This window comes from Nerophis lumbriciformis, linkage group LG13 (genome assembly GCF_033978685.3).
Source record: "Nerophis lumbriciformis linkage group LG13, RoL_Nlum_v2.1, whole genome shotgun sequence".
NCBI lineage: Eukaryota > Metazoa > Chordata > Actinopteri > Syngnathiformes > Syngnathidae > Nerophis > Nerophis lumbriciformis.
Genome location: NC_084560.2, coordinates 15,364,595 through 15,383,154, shown reverse-complemented (window position 1 = coordinate 15,383,154; position 18,560 = coordinate 15,364,595). Strand labels below are relative to the sequence as shown.

General features: G+C 38.3%; 1 protein-coding gene across 1 annotated transcript in view; it reads right to left on the bottom strand.

The window, feature by feature from the left end:
• hat1 (histone acetyltransferase 1) overlaps positions 1-14,140 on the bottom strand; it is a 31,256-nt gene extending 17,116 nt beyond the window's left edge. The window contains exons 1-6 of the mRNA XM_061971620.2: positions 14,051-14,140; positions 12,139-12,210; positions 6,238-6,313; positions 5,578-5,698; positions 634-810; positions 414-535 (exon numbers count right to left, since the gene is read on the bottom strand). Of these exons, the coding sequence (XP_061827604.2) occupies positions 414-535; positions 634-810; positions 5,578-5,698; positions 6,238-6,313; positions 12,139-12,210; positions 14,051-14,057 (575 nt within the window). The 5' untranslated portion in view covers positions 14,058-14,140. The remainder of the gene's footprint in view (positions 1-413; positions 536-633; positions 811-5,577; positions 5,699-6,237; positions 6,314-12,138; positions 12,211-14,050) is intronic.
• Between the last annotated feature and the right edge of the window lie 4,420 nt (positions 14,141-18,560).

Sequence of the window (18,560 nt, the reverse complement as noted above, 5' to 3'; positions counted from 1 at the left end):
TATGCACTTAATTGGAGTACTGCAACTTAGAGGAAGAGAAGGGCCTGAAAGAGGGACTGAGCTCCTCAAAAATCACTTCAGTCCATTTTGCCCATTGTCAGTATTAATAGGTGCCAACGTAAAAGGAAACACTGGCAGAGGCTCTTTTTACTGTTAAGACATTGTTCAATGTTTCAAAAGACAACAGCATTCAATTCAGCCCGTGCCCCTAAAAAATTACAAAAGGGCTTTTGGCACAAAGGAAGCTCTTGCCTGATCAACAATTATCCTACGGGAGGAAATATAATCAAACTGGCCGAGTAATTGGCCACAAGCGCCTCAAAGGGGGCTTTGTTTTTCAATGACACAATATAGGCTTTAGGGATAGTTTAGAGTAGGGAGGGTGCACAGGGTTGTCACACAAAGAGACGCACACAAGAAAGAAGTCCCAACGATCGTCATCTACGTCGATGAAGCTGGCAGTCTCGATGAACCACATGAGGAAGGTCTGTAGGCGCTCGTGGTACTCTCGGAATCCCGGGCAGCTCAAGTCAGCCTACAGCGGGTACAATTAAAAAGTAAATAGAAGTTTACACACTGAAGTACTTTCCAACTATAAACCAAAAGTGTCAGGGCAGTGGTGAACATTGGCACCTTATGAATCTGGTATGTGAGCTCTCCCGCTTCCTCATTATGGACCATGTATGTATGCAACTGAGTGCCAAATGGCCTGAAATTGGCCTCCTTCTCCAGTAACGTTATGAAGTCATCTGTGTTGCAGGTGAACCCAGCAGGGACAATTTCCCGGATCTTTACGTCGATATTATCTGGCTGGAAGGTGAATTTATCAGAGAGAATACAAACGGGATCAGAAGAATGACGGACAACGTCAAACAGGGTCCAATATTTGAAAATTCCCAGGTATTTTCATAGACAATAAATTAGTTCTGTCAATTACATTTTTAAATCAGATGAATCAAAGTTTTGAAGTTGGATTTATTATGATTAATCACAGGTTAATACTTGCCTGCATAATTTAAACAACTTAAAAAAGCAATTTAACTGTCAGAAAGTCATACAAAAATATTTTATAAATGTGTGACTTCAATTCTTGTCATTTAGTTCCTCAAAACTTGGTAAACGTTTTTTCTAGAGTGTAGTCAGGGTGTATTCTGAAGTGAAATTTGCCAACGAGCACACCAGTCGGAGTCTCCTTAGTCATCTTTGCACTGACCTATGCATTGACCTGATCGCTAACCGTATAACATCCTGGCTGCCTTTCAGGTAACCAGCCCAAGTTAAGGTAAAGGAGCCTGTACAGTCAAAATAAATTGTGTGATTAATCTCTAACCATATGTAACATGGTTAATGCGACAATTTGTGACTAATCACATGAGTTAACTTGTTATTTTTGACAGCCCTAATAAATATCTAAAATACAGTAGTTTGTAAAAATAAGACAATAATTCTAAGCACTGTGTGTGTGCCAATGAAAAGGAAACCATTAGGCAATTAAAACTGTCAGCTGAGCAGAGGCCTGAGCAGCCCCATCCCACTGAAAAGACCACTTAAATGTGTACATTTACCCCTCATGTTAAATCATGAATATGTGATGAAGTTGCCACAATAACGCATTTCTGCCACTCACCGGGAAATTAAACCTGATGAATTGATCTCAACTTAACAAGCCTTTGGCCGTCCATAATAGAGGCTTCTCCTCTAATCCTGCCAAGTGAACCCAATCAAATGAATTGGGCCCCGCATTTTCAAAGGGTCTCAGAGACAAAGGGGCGCTCCCCTCGGACTTTTTACTCAGCACAACGCGTGGTTAGTTCAGCTGTGATGTTTGCATTGTATCCATTTCCACAAGGATTGACATGAGAACACTTTGCTAAGCAGCCCTTTCACACCATTTACATGTGTGATGGGCATTATGTCGCCACAGAGACCCTGGCTGCTAAGCATTTAAAACTGGGAAATGAAGAAGGTCAGAGTAAAATGCAGTACAAAAGGCTAATACAAAATACTGCTGATTTCACCCCTTTCAGACATCAGCTAATATCAAACTGGAGGTAATGCACCTGCAGCTGAATGCCTCTTCAGCATTGTAATTGTTCATTCACATTTCTAAGAAACAAGGAGCATGCTTAAAAGGCCTTGGACAAACAAGCCTCTTTATTTCAGCCACTCGTCTACATACTAGACAATAAATTGCCCGTCCTTACAGAATAGACGCCATGGTTTGGCATGAATATAACTTAACAATGTACCCTAAGAACATTCTTGATGTCTTTAATTCCAAAACAATAAGCATAAAAGGGATACAAATAATCTAATTTGTGGTTTTGTATTATTTCATCTCCATTTACCGTAGAGGCTTTACTACTCTGAAAACTTGAAGCTTTTAACTCTTATTCCAGCAAAAGCCTTTATATTTTTAAGACGCAGCAAATTGACACACCTATAGATGAAGGTTAAGTTGAAAATTGCAGTTGGCCTCCTGCATCTACTCCTGCTGCTCCGCACAAAAGGCCTACATCAGAGGCCAGTGGCGGTGAGAAAAGCGCATTTTTGATTAGAGAATCGTACCGATGTTGCAGCTGCTTAATTTCTAACTCTATTTTGTCACCAGCTGCACTGCAGCCTGGCAGTCTACACGCAGCCTGAACTCTCCTACTCCTCATGCTCCCCATCCTGACACCAGCTGCACTCAAACCCTTAACGCTGGGAGTGCCCCAGGGTCAACCCTGGAAATGGAGTGGTGCAGCACACAGAGTGGGACAGCCATCACGCTTCACCTAGAACTTCATCTGTGGCTTCAAAGTTGGCACGAAAATAACGGAAAACAGTTTTCCAGGGGCGATACGAAGGCTGACAGTTGACTGTGTTGCTCATGCCTGTAGGAGTCAAGAGTTCTTATATATTCTAAAGTTATTATACCGGTAACTGCCTTACAAAGACTCAGATCTTGTCGGATTAAGACGTTATGCCCCTGGTTCCAACCTACTTAGGTCACAATGACTTGAAGGGAAGACTTAGAAGTTACGGAGTACTGTATCCTGGTGCAAATTGCAGTAGTGTTGCAAAAAACAAATGCAGACTTTTTCCTTTATAGTCTAAGAATCTTTAAAGAACACTTAACCCTTCTCAATATATGAGCAAAGTAAGTGAAACAGTAATAAAAGCAGGAATGTGTTTTATTGGCATTTATAAAGTTTCCCACAAAGTCAATGTTATCAAAATAATCCATTCACACAGCAAAATAGACTAAATACACCGTATAATGCGTGCCAGGTAAGTAGTTGGTGTGTCATTTAGGTAGAGAAAGACCATGCTGAAGCTCACCAGCTCCTTGACAGTAGACTTTTGAATACCCTTTGAGAGCAGACTATCCATCCATCCATCCATTTTCTACCGCTTGTCTCTTTTGGGGTCGCGGGGGGTGCTGGAGCCTACCTCAGCTATGTGGAAATGAATATGTACCGCAGATTAACTAAGCAACGTGAATTTGCTGTGTGACGTAGTATTGTAGTAAATGTACACTTTGTCAGATCCTTGTTTCTACTATTTTTGACCCGCATGTACAGAAGGTACCAATCTTTGTGGAGAACCGGTTTTTCGTGCGTCGGCTGTTTTCCACAGTTGAAGAAGCCACAAGTACAGAAAGCTTGCGTAGCCTTTCTGAAAGAGCTGATATGCTGCAAAATAATGGTCATTTTCATAGATGACGCTTGCAGAATTGCACAACTCCATTTGGCTTGACTTGCTTGAATTTGTCACCAAATGACCTGGTTTTAGTTTTGAGTGCTCAGGTCATATTCTTTGGAAGGATATTTTATATTTATAATCAAAAAGTGTTTGTGTTATTGAAAATTCTTGTGTAATTTATATTGTGTTTTAATTTTTACACTAGAATATCTATTTCATTGTTATAAAAGTTATTTTCAAAACATTTTTTCCCCCCTCAGGACACCCTGGATTCTTGTGGGCCTCTTAAAGGGGAACTGCACTTATTTTGGAATTTTGTCGATCGTTCACAATCATTATGAGAGACATGACAATGGATGTTATTTTTTAAATGCATTCTAAATATTAAATAAAACCGATCAAAAGTCTGCTTACAATGGAGTATATGGGAGCCTCTCAATTCTGCCTATAAAGCCCTTAAGAAAACATCCAAACATTTACATACATACTGTAAGTATATATGTAATGTAGTAACGGGCACATTTCTAACAACATTTAATATTTACGTATTTTGATCATTTTAAGCAAACGCAGCGCATCAATTTTTTTCTTCTTCTTCACAACTGATTATTACTCATTGCATACTTATTAAGAGCCAACAAGCATAATACAATATCACTTACTGTGCAATGTCTGCTGTCATTAGGATGCCGACTGTTAGGATGTTCATATATTCCCATTTAGATGAAGAATGTGGGCGTCTCTTTGTGTTATTTTTGCAGTTTCGGGGTCCTAAATGGCTGTCAAATTGTACCAATTTGTCGGATTATATTCTCAGCCATCTACTTTTCAGGTGAGAGGCATGATGTATGATCTAGAATAAACTTCCAAGGAGCAAGGAAGCAGCAGACCACTGGATGATGTGAACACAGACACACACGGTAGTGATCATGTCGCCGCTATAAATAGTTTGTCTGCGTTAGCACTTATAATAACAAAATCACTAATGCTTGGCTAATATTCAAGTCCCGAAATGTAAATGGAGTATTATTGGTGCTTTTTGGATGGTTATTTATTGGCTTTATGGTCGGAATGGAGAACTTCCCGTTGGCTGCACTGTATGCAGACTTTTATTTATGTTTATTTAATATTTAGAATGCATTTTAAAAATCCATCCGTCGTCATGTCTTTAATAATGATTGTGAACAATAGGCAAAATTCCCCCCCAAAAAGTGCAGTTCCCTTTTAAGGCCTCACTGTTGGGTTTGTACAACCAAGTTTCTGCTAAACTAAACAAAGTTGATGTTAATCAACCAGTTTGTTGCCACCGTTAAAAGGGGAAATTTACTTTTTTTGGGAATTTTGCCTATCGTTCGCAATCATTATGATTTTTTTAATTGCAATCTAACTTGTAAATAAAAGTCCTGTATGTTGTCATTCATCTTTCTTCTAAATGGCATTAGTCCCTTTTTAGTACTTTTTAGTTGTGTTATTTATCAGTTTGTTGACAACTTGACACTAATCTGTCAATGTAGCCTGTGAAACATAATTTGAGGCAAAGTGTTTGTACCCCGCCTTAAGCAACTCCAGTATTGCTGACGACTGGCACATGCAGTTGAAACAAACTTCAAATAGTAATTTTACTATAGATATAAATAATGTATGAGGAAAAATGTCAAGGCAAACCCAAATTTGTGCATTAACCAAATAAAACTGGGACTTAACTGTATGTTATTGCACACACAAAAATTACTTAAATCATAGCATTCCTTGGATTTCTATCAGCTGAATAAAAGAATACCAAAATGAATGGGAGACAGGCGTTAATCTATGCAACAATAACAATGTGAATCTGTTTCAATCTTTACTGAGGGCTTTGGTGTAGAAAGATACAGTGCAATTGATTCTTACCTCCACACAGTCAAATGTGTCAGTGACTTTGGATGAATATTTAACTTTGAAGAGGGTGGTCAAGTTTCCAGCTGTGTAAAAAAGCTGTATCTGAAGACCTTTGTATCCAAAAGCCACCTCACTGTGGGCGAAAAATATTTTAGTTATCATAGACTTTGCTAAAAATTGTAAAAAAATAAATAAATAAAAATGCATTTCATTGTAGAAAGCAATTTAGTAAATCATAATTGTAGGAGTCTTTGAATATGCATGATTGCATTTCTTATTTTGTACAATTTCTCCCAAAAAAATGTTGTCAATTTCTTTGTGGTATTGTTATTCCAGTCTGACAGCCCTGACAATGCATGCTTGTATTCAGAACTATGCAATTTTTTGATGAGTCTTTCCTAACAATTATGCTAGCTGTAAGTAATTAATGCCCCAATTAGCTATTTCCATTTAAGCTGATTGCAGCAAGTGGAAGAATAAGGGATGCTAGTTTGGACTGATTTGTTATAGCAATATCTTCGAGCATGATAGGACACAGGTGCCTCTCTGACAGTGAGGTACAGTGCTTACTGGCATAATTAACTACAACATAGACTTTGGAAGGAAACAGGAAAAAGAAGCAACTTGTACGCTGGATAATGGCTTAGATGTAACGAGTGGGGAAAAACGTACTCATCGCCAAAAAGCTGGTGGCTATACTCTGGGTGAAATGTAGTGCCATCATCTTCAACATCTTCTGGAAAGCGAACTGCAAGTCAACAAGAGTGTGATTAAACGCTAATGGCAAAACATGATTACATATGCATATACGCACACACACACATACATACTAGGGATGTCCCGATCCAGGTTTTTGCACTTCCGATCAGATACCGATACTGACCGATACTGGCCTATCAGAGCATGTATTAACGTTTAAAGTTATTTAGCCTACTTAGTTGTCAGAATCATGTTGAAAAGGGTTTTAGTACTCTTGATAACAACTAGCCAGCTGAATTAGGGGAGTTTTAATAATACACAATAGTTGGTAACAAGAAACTGACCTGTTTATTCAAGGATAAACACAAAATAGACAAAATTATACATGACAAACAGAAATGGCATCATTGAACTAGGGCTGGGCAATATGGCCTTTTTTTAATATTGCGATATTTTAAGGCCATATCGCGATACACAATACATATCTCGATATTTTGCCTTAGCCTTGAATGAACACTTGATGCATATAATCACAGCAGTATGATGATTCTATGTGTCTACATTAAAACATTCTTCTTCATACTGCATTAATATATGCTACTTTTAAACTTTCATGCAGAGAAGGAAATCACAACTAAAAAAATCACTATTTTTTTCATACGGGGTTGATCTGGAAATGTATGCCTCGGCATTTTGATGGTGTGGACGTGTGGCACCGAATGGAGATAAGCGTCTCGACAGACGTTACAATATTTGAACAATGATGACAAAAACTGTTTTCTCTGTCGTGTCTGTGTGTCGAAAATTGCTATGCGCTTATTTTTTTATTTGATTTTGTGCGTGGCATAGATTTGCCGTGCGCAGAAGACGCTTGAGCAGTGCGCAATTGCACAGGCGCGCACCTTAGCGGCTGCGCTAGCATCACAGCTAACGTTAGCCATGCTGCTACCTCTCTGCTGGGAGAGGGCGTATACGTATGTGACGTATGACGTGACAGTATGTGACGTGTGTAAGAAGCTGCGCTCGCTGTCTGTGAGAAGGGGAGACAGGAAAGAGTGAGAAGAGCCTGTCGTGTAATGCCAGCAGCTAAAATCAACTGCGTGAGAATCCACAGACCTGTGGATGTGTTGAAGGTGTGCTGGAAAATGCGGAACAGATATTAGGGAGCAGCAGAAAAGTGGAATGTATTATTTAAATCGGTGCGTTGGAAAACATGGACCAGAGTTTTTTTTTTAAACTGGATCTGGATCGGCATTTTCCCATGCCTTGCCGATACGCATTTTTTGGCAAATATCGGCGGCCGATCCGATCCAAATATCGGATCGGGACATACCTAATACATACATACATATATATATATACATACATACATACTGTACATATACAGGGCTCGAATTTAACCACGACAACCGCGACCGCCCTCATTTACCGTCTTGCCCTAAAATATTGACCAACATCTGCGGCAAGAAATATGTCGTGACCGCCCTTGACTTTTTACTTGTTAATGGACGAGGGATGTAACCATAAACGGTATAATAATAATTTGCGATAAAACTTCAGATGGTTAGTAATAACTTCTAATTTTTTAATTACAGAAAAAAACGTCATGTATTAATGCATTTTAGGCAACACGAAGTCAGGCGCATGCGCAGTAGCGTCGTTTGGCTTGATAATCATGGCGGACAAGCTACACAGACTTCGCCCCGGAGATTTCACCTCGGAGTAAACGGAGCCAAGCGCTTGGTTTAACGTAATTTTTCCTCGTTTTAAGAGCACACTGCTGTGTTTAGATGGCGACAAGTGTGGACAATATTGGAGACACTTGTCCCCCACCAAAAGTATACAGCGAAGGAGAAAACTATTTGATGTCGCTTTCATTTTCTCAGTACAGCGTCCATCAGCTGCTATGACAGAGTTAATGAGATGAGGAAACATGCAGCAGGTGATGTGTCGTGAATGATGTCACAACTTGTTTATAAAGTCTTTAGTTTGTTTACTGGGATGTTCACTCCTTTATTTAACTGCAAACTTGGTCAGCGTTCAAATAATATCAATACTAGCTCAAATATTTTGTCATCTCAATCGAACTGAACGGTGGCTGTGAAGATTGTGTATTCGATGTGAGAGGTGTCACTCTTTATTTTTGTTGGCCAAACTGTTGCACTGAACCCCTAGGAGGCGTTGTTGGAGAGGAACAACGCTTGTTTATTTGACTTCATCTTCATTAGCCAAACTGCTTTGTGTTTTATATTGATATCAAAAAGTAAACACCATGTTTTTTTACGTGACTTCTGTTTTTTTAATGTCACAAAGGTATTACCGGTACTTTAAAAACCATTCATGTGACAAAGCATTTTGTTAATGTTTTATTGTGTATAGTTAATTCCTATACGACAAATTTCTGCTCAATCTCTTAATGGATCTGTCCCGATACATCGCCTACATGTACATATAAATGTACATAACTTTAAAAAAAAAAAAAGTTTTTAAAATGGCCTCTTCTATCAAAATGTAGAAATAGAGATAGATAACGGCATCATGTAATGACAAAAAGCTGACAAGTTGATATTATTATTGAATAAATTATACCACTTTCCACAACTCTTTTTTTGTGGTAGAGTGATTTGAGCACATACCGGTACTTGTTGGTCACAAAAAACATTCATGAAGTTTGGTTCTTTTATGAATTTATTATGGTTCTATTGAAAATGTGAGCAAATCTGCTGGATCAAAAGTATACATACAGCAATGTTAATATTTGCTTATATGTCCCTTGGCAAGTTTCACTGCAATAGGGCGCTTTTGGTAGCCATCCACAAGCTTCTGCTTGAATTTTTGACCACTCCTCTTGACAAAATTGGTGGAGTTCAGCTAAATGTGTTGGTTTTCTGACATGGACTTGTTTCTTCAGCATTGTCCACACGTTTAAGTCAGGACTTTGGGAAGGCCATTCTAAAACCTTAATTCTAGGTTGATTTAGCATTCCTTTTTCACTTTTGATGTGTTTGGGGTAGGGCTGGGCGATATGGCCTTTTTTTAATATCGCGATATTTTAAGGCCATATCGCGATACACGATATATATCTCGATATTTTGCCTTAGCCTTGAATGAACACTTGATGCATATAATCACAGCAGTATGATGATTCTATGAGTCTACATTAAAACATTCTTCTTCATACTGCATTAATATATGCTACTTTAAAACTTTCATGCAGAGAAGGAAATCACAACTAAAAGAAAAATCACTATTTTTTTCATACGGTGTTGATCTGGAAATGTTTGCCTCTGCATTTTGATGGTGTGGAAGTGTGGCACCGAACAGATATGTTGACATGCGGAGTAAGCACTCTTCATTCTCTAGCAGGTGACTTTTCAAATGATGCTACATATTAGCAGTAATGCTACTTTTTATAGCAACGCATTCGCCCCACACTTGACAAATTACAGTTGTCTGTTCGACATATTCCCACTTGAAGCCAAACCACCGCCAGACGATGGACCCCCTGCTGTTTTTTGGGGGAATTAATTATTTCTTCATTTGTTACCAGATTCACACCTTCTTTCTCTCGTATTACCGTTAGCATCACAGCTAACGTTAGCTATGCTGCTACCTCTTTGCTGCGCGAGGGCGTATACGTATGTGACATATGACGTGACAGTATGTGACGTGTGTAGAAGCTGCGCTTGCTGTCTGTGAGAAGGAGAGACGGAAAAGAGCGAGGAGAGCCTGTAACGTAATGCCCGCAGCTAAAAGCAACTGCGTGAGAACGCATACACGAATATCATAATATAGCCATTTTCTATATTGCACAGAGACAAACCCGCGATATATCGCGCATATTGATATATCGCCCAGCCCTAGTTTGGGGTCATTGTCCTGTTGGAACACCCAACTGCGCCCAAGAACCAACCTCCGGGCTGATGATTTTAGCTTGTCCTGAAGAATTTGGAGGTAATCCTCCTTTTTCATTGTCCCATTTAAAGCACCAGTTTCATTGGCAGCAAAACAGGCCCAGAGCATAATACTACCACCATGCTTGACAGTAGGAATGGTGTTCCTGGGTTTAAAGGCCTCACCTTTTCTCCTCCAAACTTATTGCTGGGTATTGTGGCCAAACAGCTCAATTTGTGTTTCATCTGACATCACATGGACAAAGACAAGACCTTCTGGAGGAAAGTTCTGTGGTCGGATGAAACAAAAATTTAACTGTTTGGCCACAATACCCAGCAATATGTTTGGAGGAAAATGAGGCCTTTTAGCCCAGGAACACCATTACTATCGTCAAGCATGGTGGTGGCAGTATTATGCTCTGGGCCTGTTTTGCTGCCAATAGAACTGGTGCTTTAAATGGGACAATGAAAAAGGAGGATTACCTCCAAATTCTTCAGGACAAACTAAAATCATCAGCCCGGAGGTTGGGTTTTGGGCGCAGTTGGGTGTTCCAACAGGACAATGACCCAAAAACACACCTCAAAAGTGGTAAAGGAATGGCTAAATCAGGCTAGAATGAAGGTTTAGAATGGCCTTCCCAAAGTCTTGACTTAAACGTGTGGACAATGCTTTAGAAACAAGTCCATGACAGAAAACCAACACATTTAGCTGAACTGCACCAATTTTGTCAAGAGGAGTGGTCAAAAATACAAGCAGACGCTTGTGGATGGCTACCAAAAGCGCCTAATTGCAGTGAAACTTGCCAAGGGACATGTAAGCAATTATTAACATTGCTGTATGTATACTTTTGACCCAGCACATTTGCTCACATTTTCAGTAGACACATAATGAATTCATAAAATAACCAAACTTCATGAATGTTTTTTGTGACCAACAAGTATGTGCTCCAATCACTCTATCACAAAAAAATGAGAGTTGTAGAAAGTATTGGAAACTCAAGATAGCCATGACATTATGTTCTTTACAAGTGAATGTAAACTTTTGATCGCGACTGTATACACATGCATATATCTGTATAGATACACACATATATACACATGCATATGTATGTATGTATAGATACACACACATACTGTATGTATGTATAGATACACACACATATACACGTATATATGTATAGATACAAACACATATACACACACGTATGTATAGATACACACACATATATGTATGTACAGATACATACACATACATATGTATGTATAGATACACACATATACCCATTCTTATGTATGTATAGATACACACACATATACACCTACATTTTAATTTCCCCTCGGGGATTAATAAAGTATTTCTGATTCTGATATGTATAGATACACACATATGTATGTATAGATACACACACATACCGGTATACACATTCATATGTATGTATAGATACAAACACATACACATTCATATGTATAGATACACACATATACACATTCATATGTATATATAGATACACACACATATACAAATTCATATGTATATATAGATACACACACATATACACATTCATATGTATGTATAGATATACACATTCATATGTATGTGTAGATACACACACATACACACTCATATATACGTGTAGATACATACACATATACCGGTACACACTCATATGTATGTATACACACACATATATACATTCATATGTATTTGTAGATACACACACGCACACACACACACACACACATACATATGGATACACACACCTATACACATGCATATGTATATATACATACATACACATGTATGTATGTATGCCCGTATATACAGTACACACACGTATGTATGTATATATACACACACAAACATGTTACGTATGCATATATACACACGTATGTATAAATACACACATATATATATACACATCCGTGTGTGTGTGTGTTAATTTACAGTAGAAATAATTGAGGATAAACACAGAAGACATACTTAGCTTTAAGCAAACAGCATCATTGGTGTCACACTTATATTCAGCCAGCTTCTTCTCCATGTTATTTATTGCTGAGAAAACAATCAACATTGATCATTATAAACCAGTTTTCATACAGTAGCCCAGGGGTGTCAAACTCAAATACAGAGTGGGCCAAAATGTAAAACTGAACAAAGCCGCGGGCCAAGGTTGAACAAATTAACCTTTTAATAGGGACCCAAACAAGTTTTGCATTGAATATTGAACAAGCAAGGCTTATATATTTTTATAGTGACATGCAAAATCCAGATTCAAATCATAATAATAATAATAAAAAAATATCAATGGCATATCAAATAAAATGTAAATAAAAATTGAATGCCTCTTTTCTATTTGCAGCCTTCTGAGGTAAATATCAAAATAAACTTTCTCCACAGACTACTAATAATTTGAAAATAAAATAACAATAATGAATGAATCAAACATTCAAGCCTTGAAGTAGCAAGAGAAAATGCATGAATAAAACGTTAATTATTGCTCAGTTCGCTACACTGATTTGCTTTAACACTGAATATGGAACAAGTAACGCTTATATAACTTAATAGTGTAAAATCAACTTTCAAAAAACAAACGAAAAAACATCTATGGTATATTAAATACAATTTTAATAAAAGATTGAATGCCTAATTTCTATTTGCAGCCTTCTGAGGTAAATATCAACATGAACTTAGTGGGCGGGGTTTGGTGGTAGCGGGGGGGGGGGGGGGGGGGGGGGGGTGAATATTGTAGCGTCCCGCAAGAGTTAGTGCTGCAAGGGGTTCTGGGTATTTGTTCTGTTGTGTTTATGTTGTGTTACGGTGTGGACGTTCTCCCGAAATGTGTTTGTCATTCTTGTTTGGTGTGGGTTCACAGTGTGGCGCATATTTGTAACAGTGTTAAAGTTGTTTATACGGCCACCCTCAGTGTAACCTGTATGGCTGTTGACCAAGTATGATGCATTCACTTGTGTGTGTGTAGAAGCCGCATATATCATGTGACTGGGCCGGCACACTGTTTGTAAGGAGGAAAAGCGGACGTGATGACAGGTTGTAGAGGACGCTAAAGGCAGTGCCTTTAAAGGAACGCCTCCAATATTGTTGTCCGGGTGGAAATCGGGAGAAATTCGGGAGAATGGTTGCCCCGGGAGACTTTCGAGAGGGGCACTGAAAATCGGGAGGGTTGGCAAGTATGAGTATTAGCGGTGAATGTGCTGTATAATACCAGCGGGCCAGCTCTAATGTTAATTTGATATTGCCTCAAGGGCCAAATGAAATTACACGGCGGGCCAGAATTTGACACCCATGCAGTAGACTAATGGTTTGATTGTAGCCACACACTGAGTACTGCAATCACAGAAGACAAAGCTCAAGCTTTCCAAAGCAACGAAACATTTTTGGAGGGAAATTAAAAGCACAATGTTGATCTTGCGATTGAAGTAGCACTGGATATAATATGCTCGCAAGATTGAGTATTTATCACAATGCATGACAACAAATAAGAGTACATGAGGTAGTATTAGACTATACCCTCAATGCAGTCTTACAATTGCACATTCTAGGAGTGCACAATCACTAACTTAAGGGCAGGCTATGACACAGTATTGCATTAAGTATCACATGCAACAATAATCTAGCAGTACTTCTCTTACAGGGTATTTTCATACGAAACATTGATTATATCCCCACACATGATGAACGTACAGCATGTTGTGACAGCTGGCTAGCATGCTGCTAACCAATACACAGGCCCGTCGTCGCCTACTTTGTGCTACAATATGTCGTCAATTCAACTCGCCGTACTTTATGAGACGCACAAGTAGGTCCGCGTTTAAGTGGGCTTATAGCCAAGCCGTCTTTAACAGGAGCTAATGCCGCGGCGCTGTCAGATACTCACCCGCCATTTCTGCACAATGTTGTGGGCCAATGTGGCGGAGCTGTGTTGTCCTAAAAGACCGCGCAATCACCAGCACTTCCGGGTTACGTCTTCCTGTACAACCGGATGTAGTTTTATTCGCTTTTTTTTCTTCCACTGTTTTTTAAATAAGTCAGGTAAAACAAATTCAATTGTTTTGGCTTAACTATTTTGCTAAACAAGGGAAAATACATAAATATAATATACATCACTAACATAACCAAGAGGACTGTATAAGTCCGACTTTCAACTGTCAGTTTATTATCAATATTATTTGCATTCTTGTTAACTTGGACCATAAATGTTTACTTTCAAAATGTAATGTAAATCCAAGCAATAATGTAATATACGTTTTTTTAGTGAGTATGGGCAATTCTTATGTTTAAACAAGTTCATTAAGTTTGTACATAGAGTGAACAGGTAGTTCTAGCTCAGAGTAATTTATGATTTAAAGAAAAGGGGTGGGATTAAATAAGTGTAAACTTCTTTTCACTCCTTTTCAAGTATGTAAAAAAAATAAAAAATTACAATAATAATAATAAATTAGATTTTGATGTAGCGCTTTTCTATTATTAGACACTCAAAGCGCTCAGAGAGAAGTGAGAAAGTCCATTGTTCATTTTGTTTTGTTTTTTTTGTTTTTTATTCTCCATTGTTTTCATTTTGCTATAATGGCTGTTAAGTAGGGGTGTGGGAAAAAATCGATTCGAATTCAAATCGCGATTCTCGCGTTGTACGATTCAGTATCGATTCTCATTTTTTAAAAATCGATTTTATTTTATTTTTATTTATTCTTTTTTTTTTTTTTTTTTTTTTTTTAAATTAATCAATCCAACAAAACAATACACAGCAATACCATAACAATGCAATCCAGTTCCAAAACCAAACCCGACCCAGCAACACTAAGAACAGCAATAAACAGAGCAATTGAGAGGAGACACAAGCATGACACAGAACAATCCAAAAGTAGTGAAACAAAAATGAATATTATCAACAACAGTATCAATATTAGTTACAATTTCAACATAGCAGTGATTAAAAATCCCTCAGTGACATTATCATTAGACATTTATAAAAATTAAAAATAAAGAACAATAGTGTCACAGTGGCTTACACTTGCATCGCATCTCATAAGCTTGACAACACACTGTGTCCAATATTTTCCACAAAGATAAAATAAGTCATATTTTTGGTTCATTTAATAGTTAAAATTAAAAATCTACTACTCTGCTTGCATGTCAGCAGACTGGGGTAGATCCTGCTGAAATCCTATGTATTGAATGAATAGAGAATTGTTTTGAATCGGAAAAATATCGTTTTTGAATCGAGAATCGCGTTGAATCGAAAAAATCGATTTATAGTCGAATCGTGACCCCAAGAATCGATATTGAATCGAATCGTGGGACACCCAAAGATTCGCAGCCCTACTGTTGAGGCTATAGTACTGTATTGGATCAGGCTTGCTCTTGTTTTTTTCCATATTTGAAATAAAAATATATCAAATCAAATCAAATTCTACACTATCATCCCGGCTTTTCTGCCTTATGGTGCACACATAAATGACATCTTTAAATGTCGGAAGTCACAGTAAGTTTACCTCAGCTGCAATGTCGGCACGAACTTATCCAATTACAGTCCAATATCAAGCATTTTACAATTATTGGGAGGTGACCAGTGATTGTGTAGTTTCAATGCATGCTCCAAAATATGTGTGCTCCAACTACTGGAATATTTGCAGTGATGTCAAGTAAAAATTGTGTCTGAGCTGTATCACAGCTGCCCAAACTATGTGTATATATGTAGCAGCACAGTGGTGGAAGCACTACTGAACACTATTTAAATGAACAGGAACATTTTTCCTTTTGACAACATGATTTAGTCAATGCCAGCAAGGCCTTCTCTGCTGGCCTAACAACCAGAAATCATGATCATAATTAAAGATAAAAGTAATTTTTTATTTATTTTCCCTAAATATCTAAAAGTATTCATATTCTCTTCATGTTATATTATGCTCCTTCCAGTGCTGTTGTTTTTATCCAATCAGAATTCAGCTAGCTTATGTTGCCATGCTGTACCCAACATTTGACAGACAGTTGCGATAGCCAATCAGATCACGAGTTGTTGTCAGTAAGGCCTTCTCCATGGCTTAAGGCAGATATATATTGTGACGTTTTGAGCTAGGTCAGTGTTTTTCAACCTTTTTTAAACCAAGGCACATTTTTTTCATTGAAAAAATCCTGAGGAACACCACAAGCAGAAATCATTAAAAAATGAAACTCAGCAGCCGATACTGACAATAAAACGTTGTTTTTGCAATTGTTGGATATGAATTTGAAGTATAACCAAGCATGCATCACTATAGCTCTTGTCTCAAAGTAGGTGTACTGTCACCACCTGTCAAATCACGTCGTAACTTATTTGGACTTTTTTGGTGTTTTCCTGTGTGTAGTGTTTTAGTTCTTGTCTTGCGCTCCTATTTTGGTGGCTTTTCTTGTTTTGTTGGTATTTTCCTGTTGCTGTTACATGTCTTCCTTGAGCGCTATTCCTCACACCTGCTTTGTTTTAGCAATCAAGAATATTTCAGTTGTTTTTATCCGTCTTTGCGGGGACATCTTTGATTGTCAAGTCATGTTGGTATGTACATTGTGGACGCCGTCTTTGCCCCACAGTAAGTCTTTGCTGTCGTCCAGCATTTTGTGTTTTGTTTACTTTGCAGCCAGTTCAGTTTTAGTTTCGTTTTGCATAGCCATGCCTAAGCGTCAATGCCTTTTCTTAGCGGCACTCGCCTTTTGTTTCTATTTGGTTTAAGAATTAGACACCTTTTTACCTGCACACTGCCTCCCGCTGTCGTTTGCATATTGTGATCACGACAGGACGTGTTCCCGAATTCTACAAAGCAATTAGCTACCTGCTGCCACTTACTGATATGGAAGAGTATTACACGTTTACCATGAATTGATTTACGTGAAAAGTACAAGTTGAAAAACTTATTGGGGTGTTACCATTTAGTGGTCAATTGTACGGAATATGTACTGTACTGTGCAATCTACTAATAAAAGTTTCAATCAATACTCTGCCTAGCTCTAGACAGTACAGACACTCAACAACGGCACATTATTTGTGAATTATAAATACCTATGTGCAAAAAATATTTTTAACCCAATTAGGTGAAATTAGATAATCTCCCACGGCACACCAGACTGTATCTCACGGCACAGTGGTTGAAAAACACTGAGCTGGGTAACGTAAGAACTCCAATACCCAGCATGCCACAGTAGTGAAGAGCATGCGCAGTCGCTGCGTTTAGTGATGCCGGCAGCGGGATGTTTTTGATGAGCACCTTGTGGAGTAAACTTTAAGAAGTCAGCCAACACGCCTCGTCTGCATCTTTTATGATTAGACAAGACAACACATGTATTTGCAAGGCCATTTTCAAGAAGGATATTTAAAGAGAAACTACATCTTGTGAGACGATGTCAGCCAACTCCGGAAGCTTCTACAGATTGTGGGTTCAGATATTTTATTTCTTTATTTTTTTCACGTTTAATATGTTTTTTGCAATTTTAATTTTGATAGTACCACATAAGATATGTTTTAATTGCTGAGGCGGGTTTATTGATTTTTAAAATGCCCCAGAAAATAACCCGTTTTGTACACTGTTGGTGGTGATTCAATGCCCAGTAGTGCATAAATGTGTTTCTGTATAGTATTTCTCCAGCAATGGTCATGTGGGGACATTCTTTATGGTATTTTGAGAGGTAGTCATTGAAGTCGGACATGACTGAAGGTCTCGGTGGAAAACGCACGGCCCGCCACTGGATTTATGTAATTTAATATGACAGTTAAGATGAAGGTCAGGAAATAGCTGAATGTGAGGAAGTGGATCCATACACTATGAAATCAAACAATGGATGTCCAGCAACTTTTTTGCATCTTAACGCTAAGAAAACGGAAATGCTGATTATCGGTCCTGCTAGACACCGACACCTATTTAGTAATACCACCTTTACATTTGACAAGAAAACAATTAAACTAAACTAAGTATCCCAACTCTGTCATTTGAATCACACATTCAGAGTGTTACGAAAACGGCTTTCTTTCATCGCTGTAATATCGCTAAAATTCGTCCCATTTTGTCCACCAGTGACACTGAGATCATTATTCATGCGTTCGTTACGTCTCATCTCGATAACTGGAACATTGATTGAGAAGTTTATTGACATTTTAGCAAGACATATTATTTTCGGGTCTCCCTATGTCTAGCACACTAGTGTGTCTTGGGAAATTATGCAACTTCACCTAATTGGTTCAAAAAATAATAATAATAACCGGTAATGCGTCGTTTTCTAGTGCCTGTACTGTGTAGAGCTTGGCAGGGTAATCTTGTAATACTCCATATCAGTAGGTGGCACAGGTAGTTCATTGCTTTGTAGAAGTCGGAACGCGTCGAGGATGGCTTGTCGTGATCCCAATATGCAGAGCACAGCGGGAG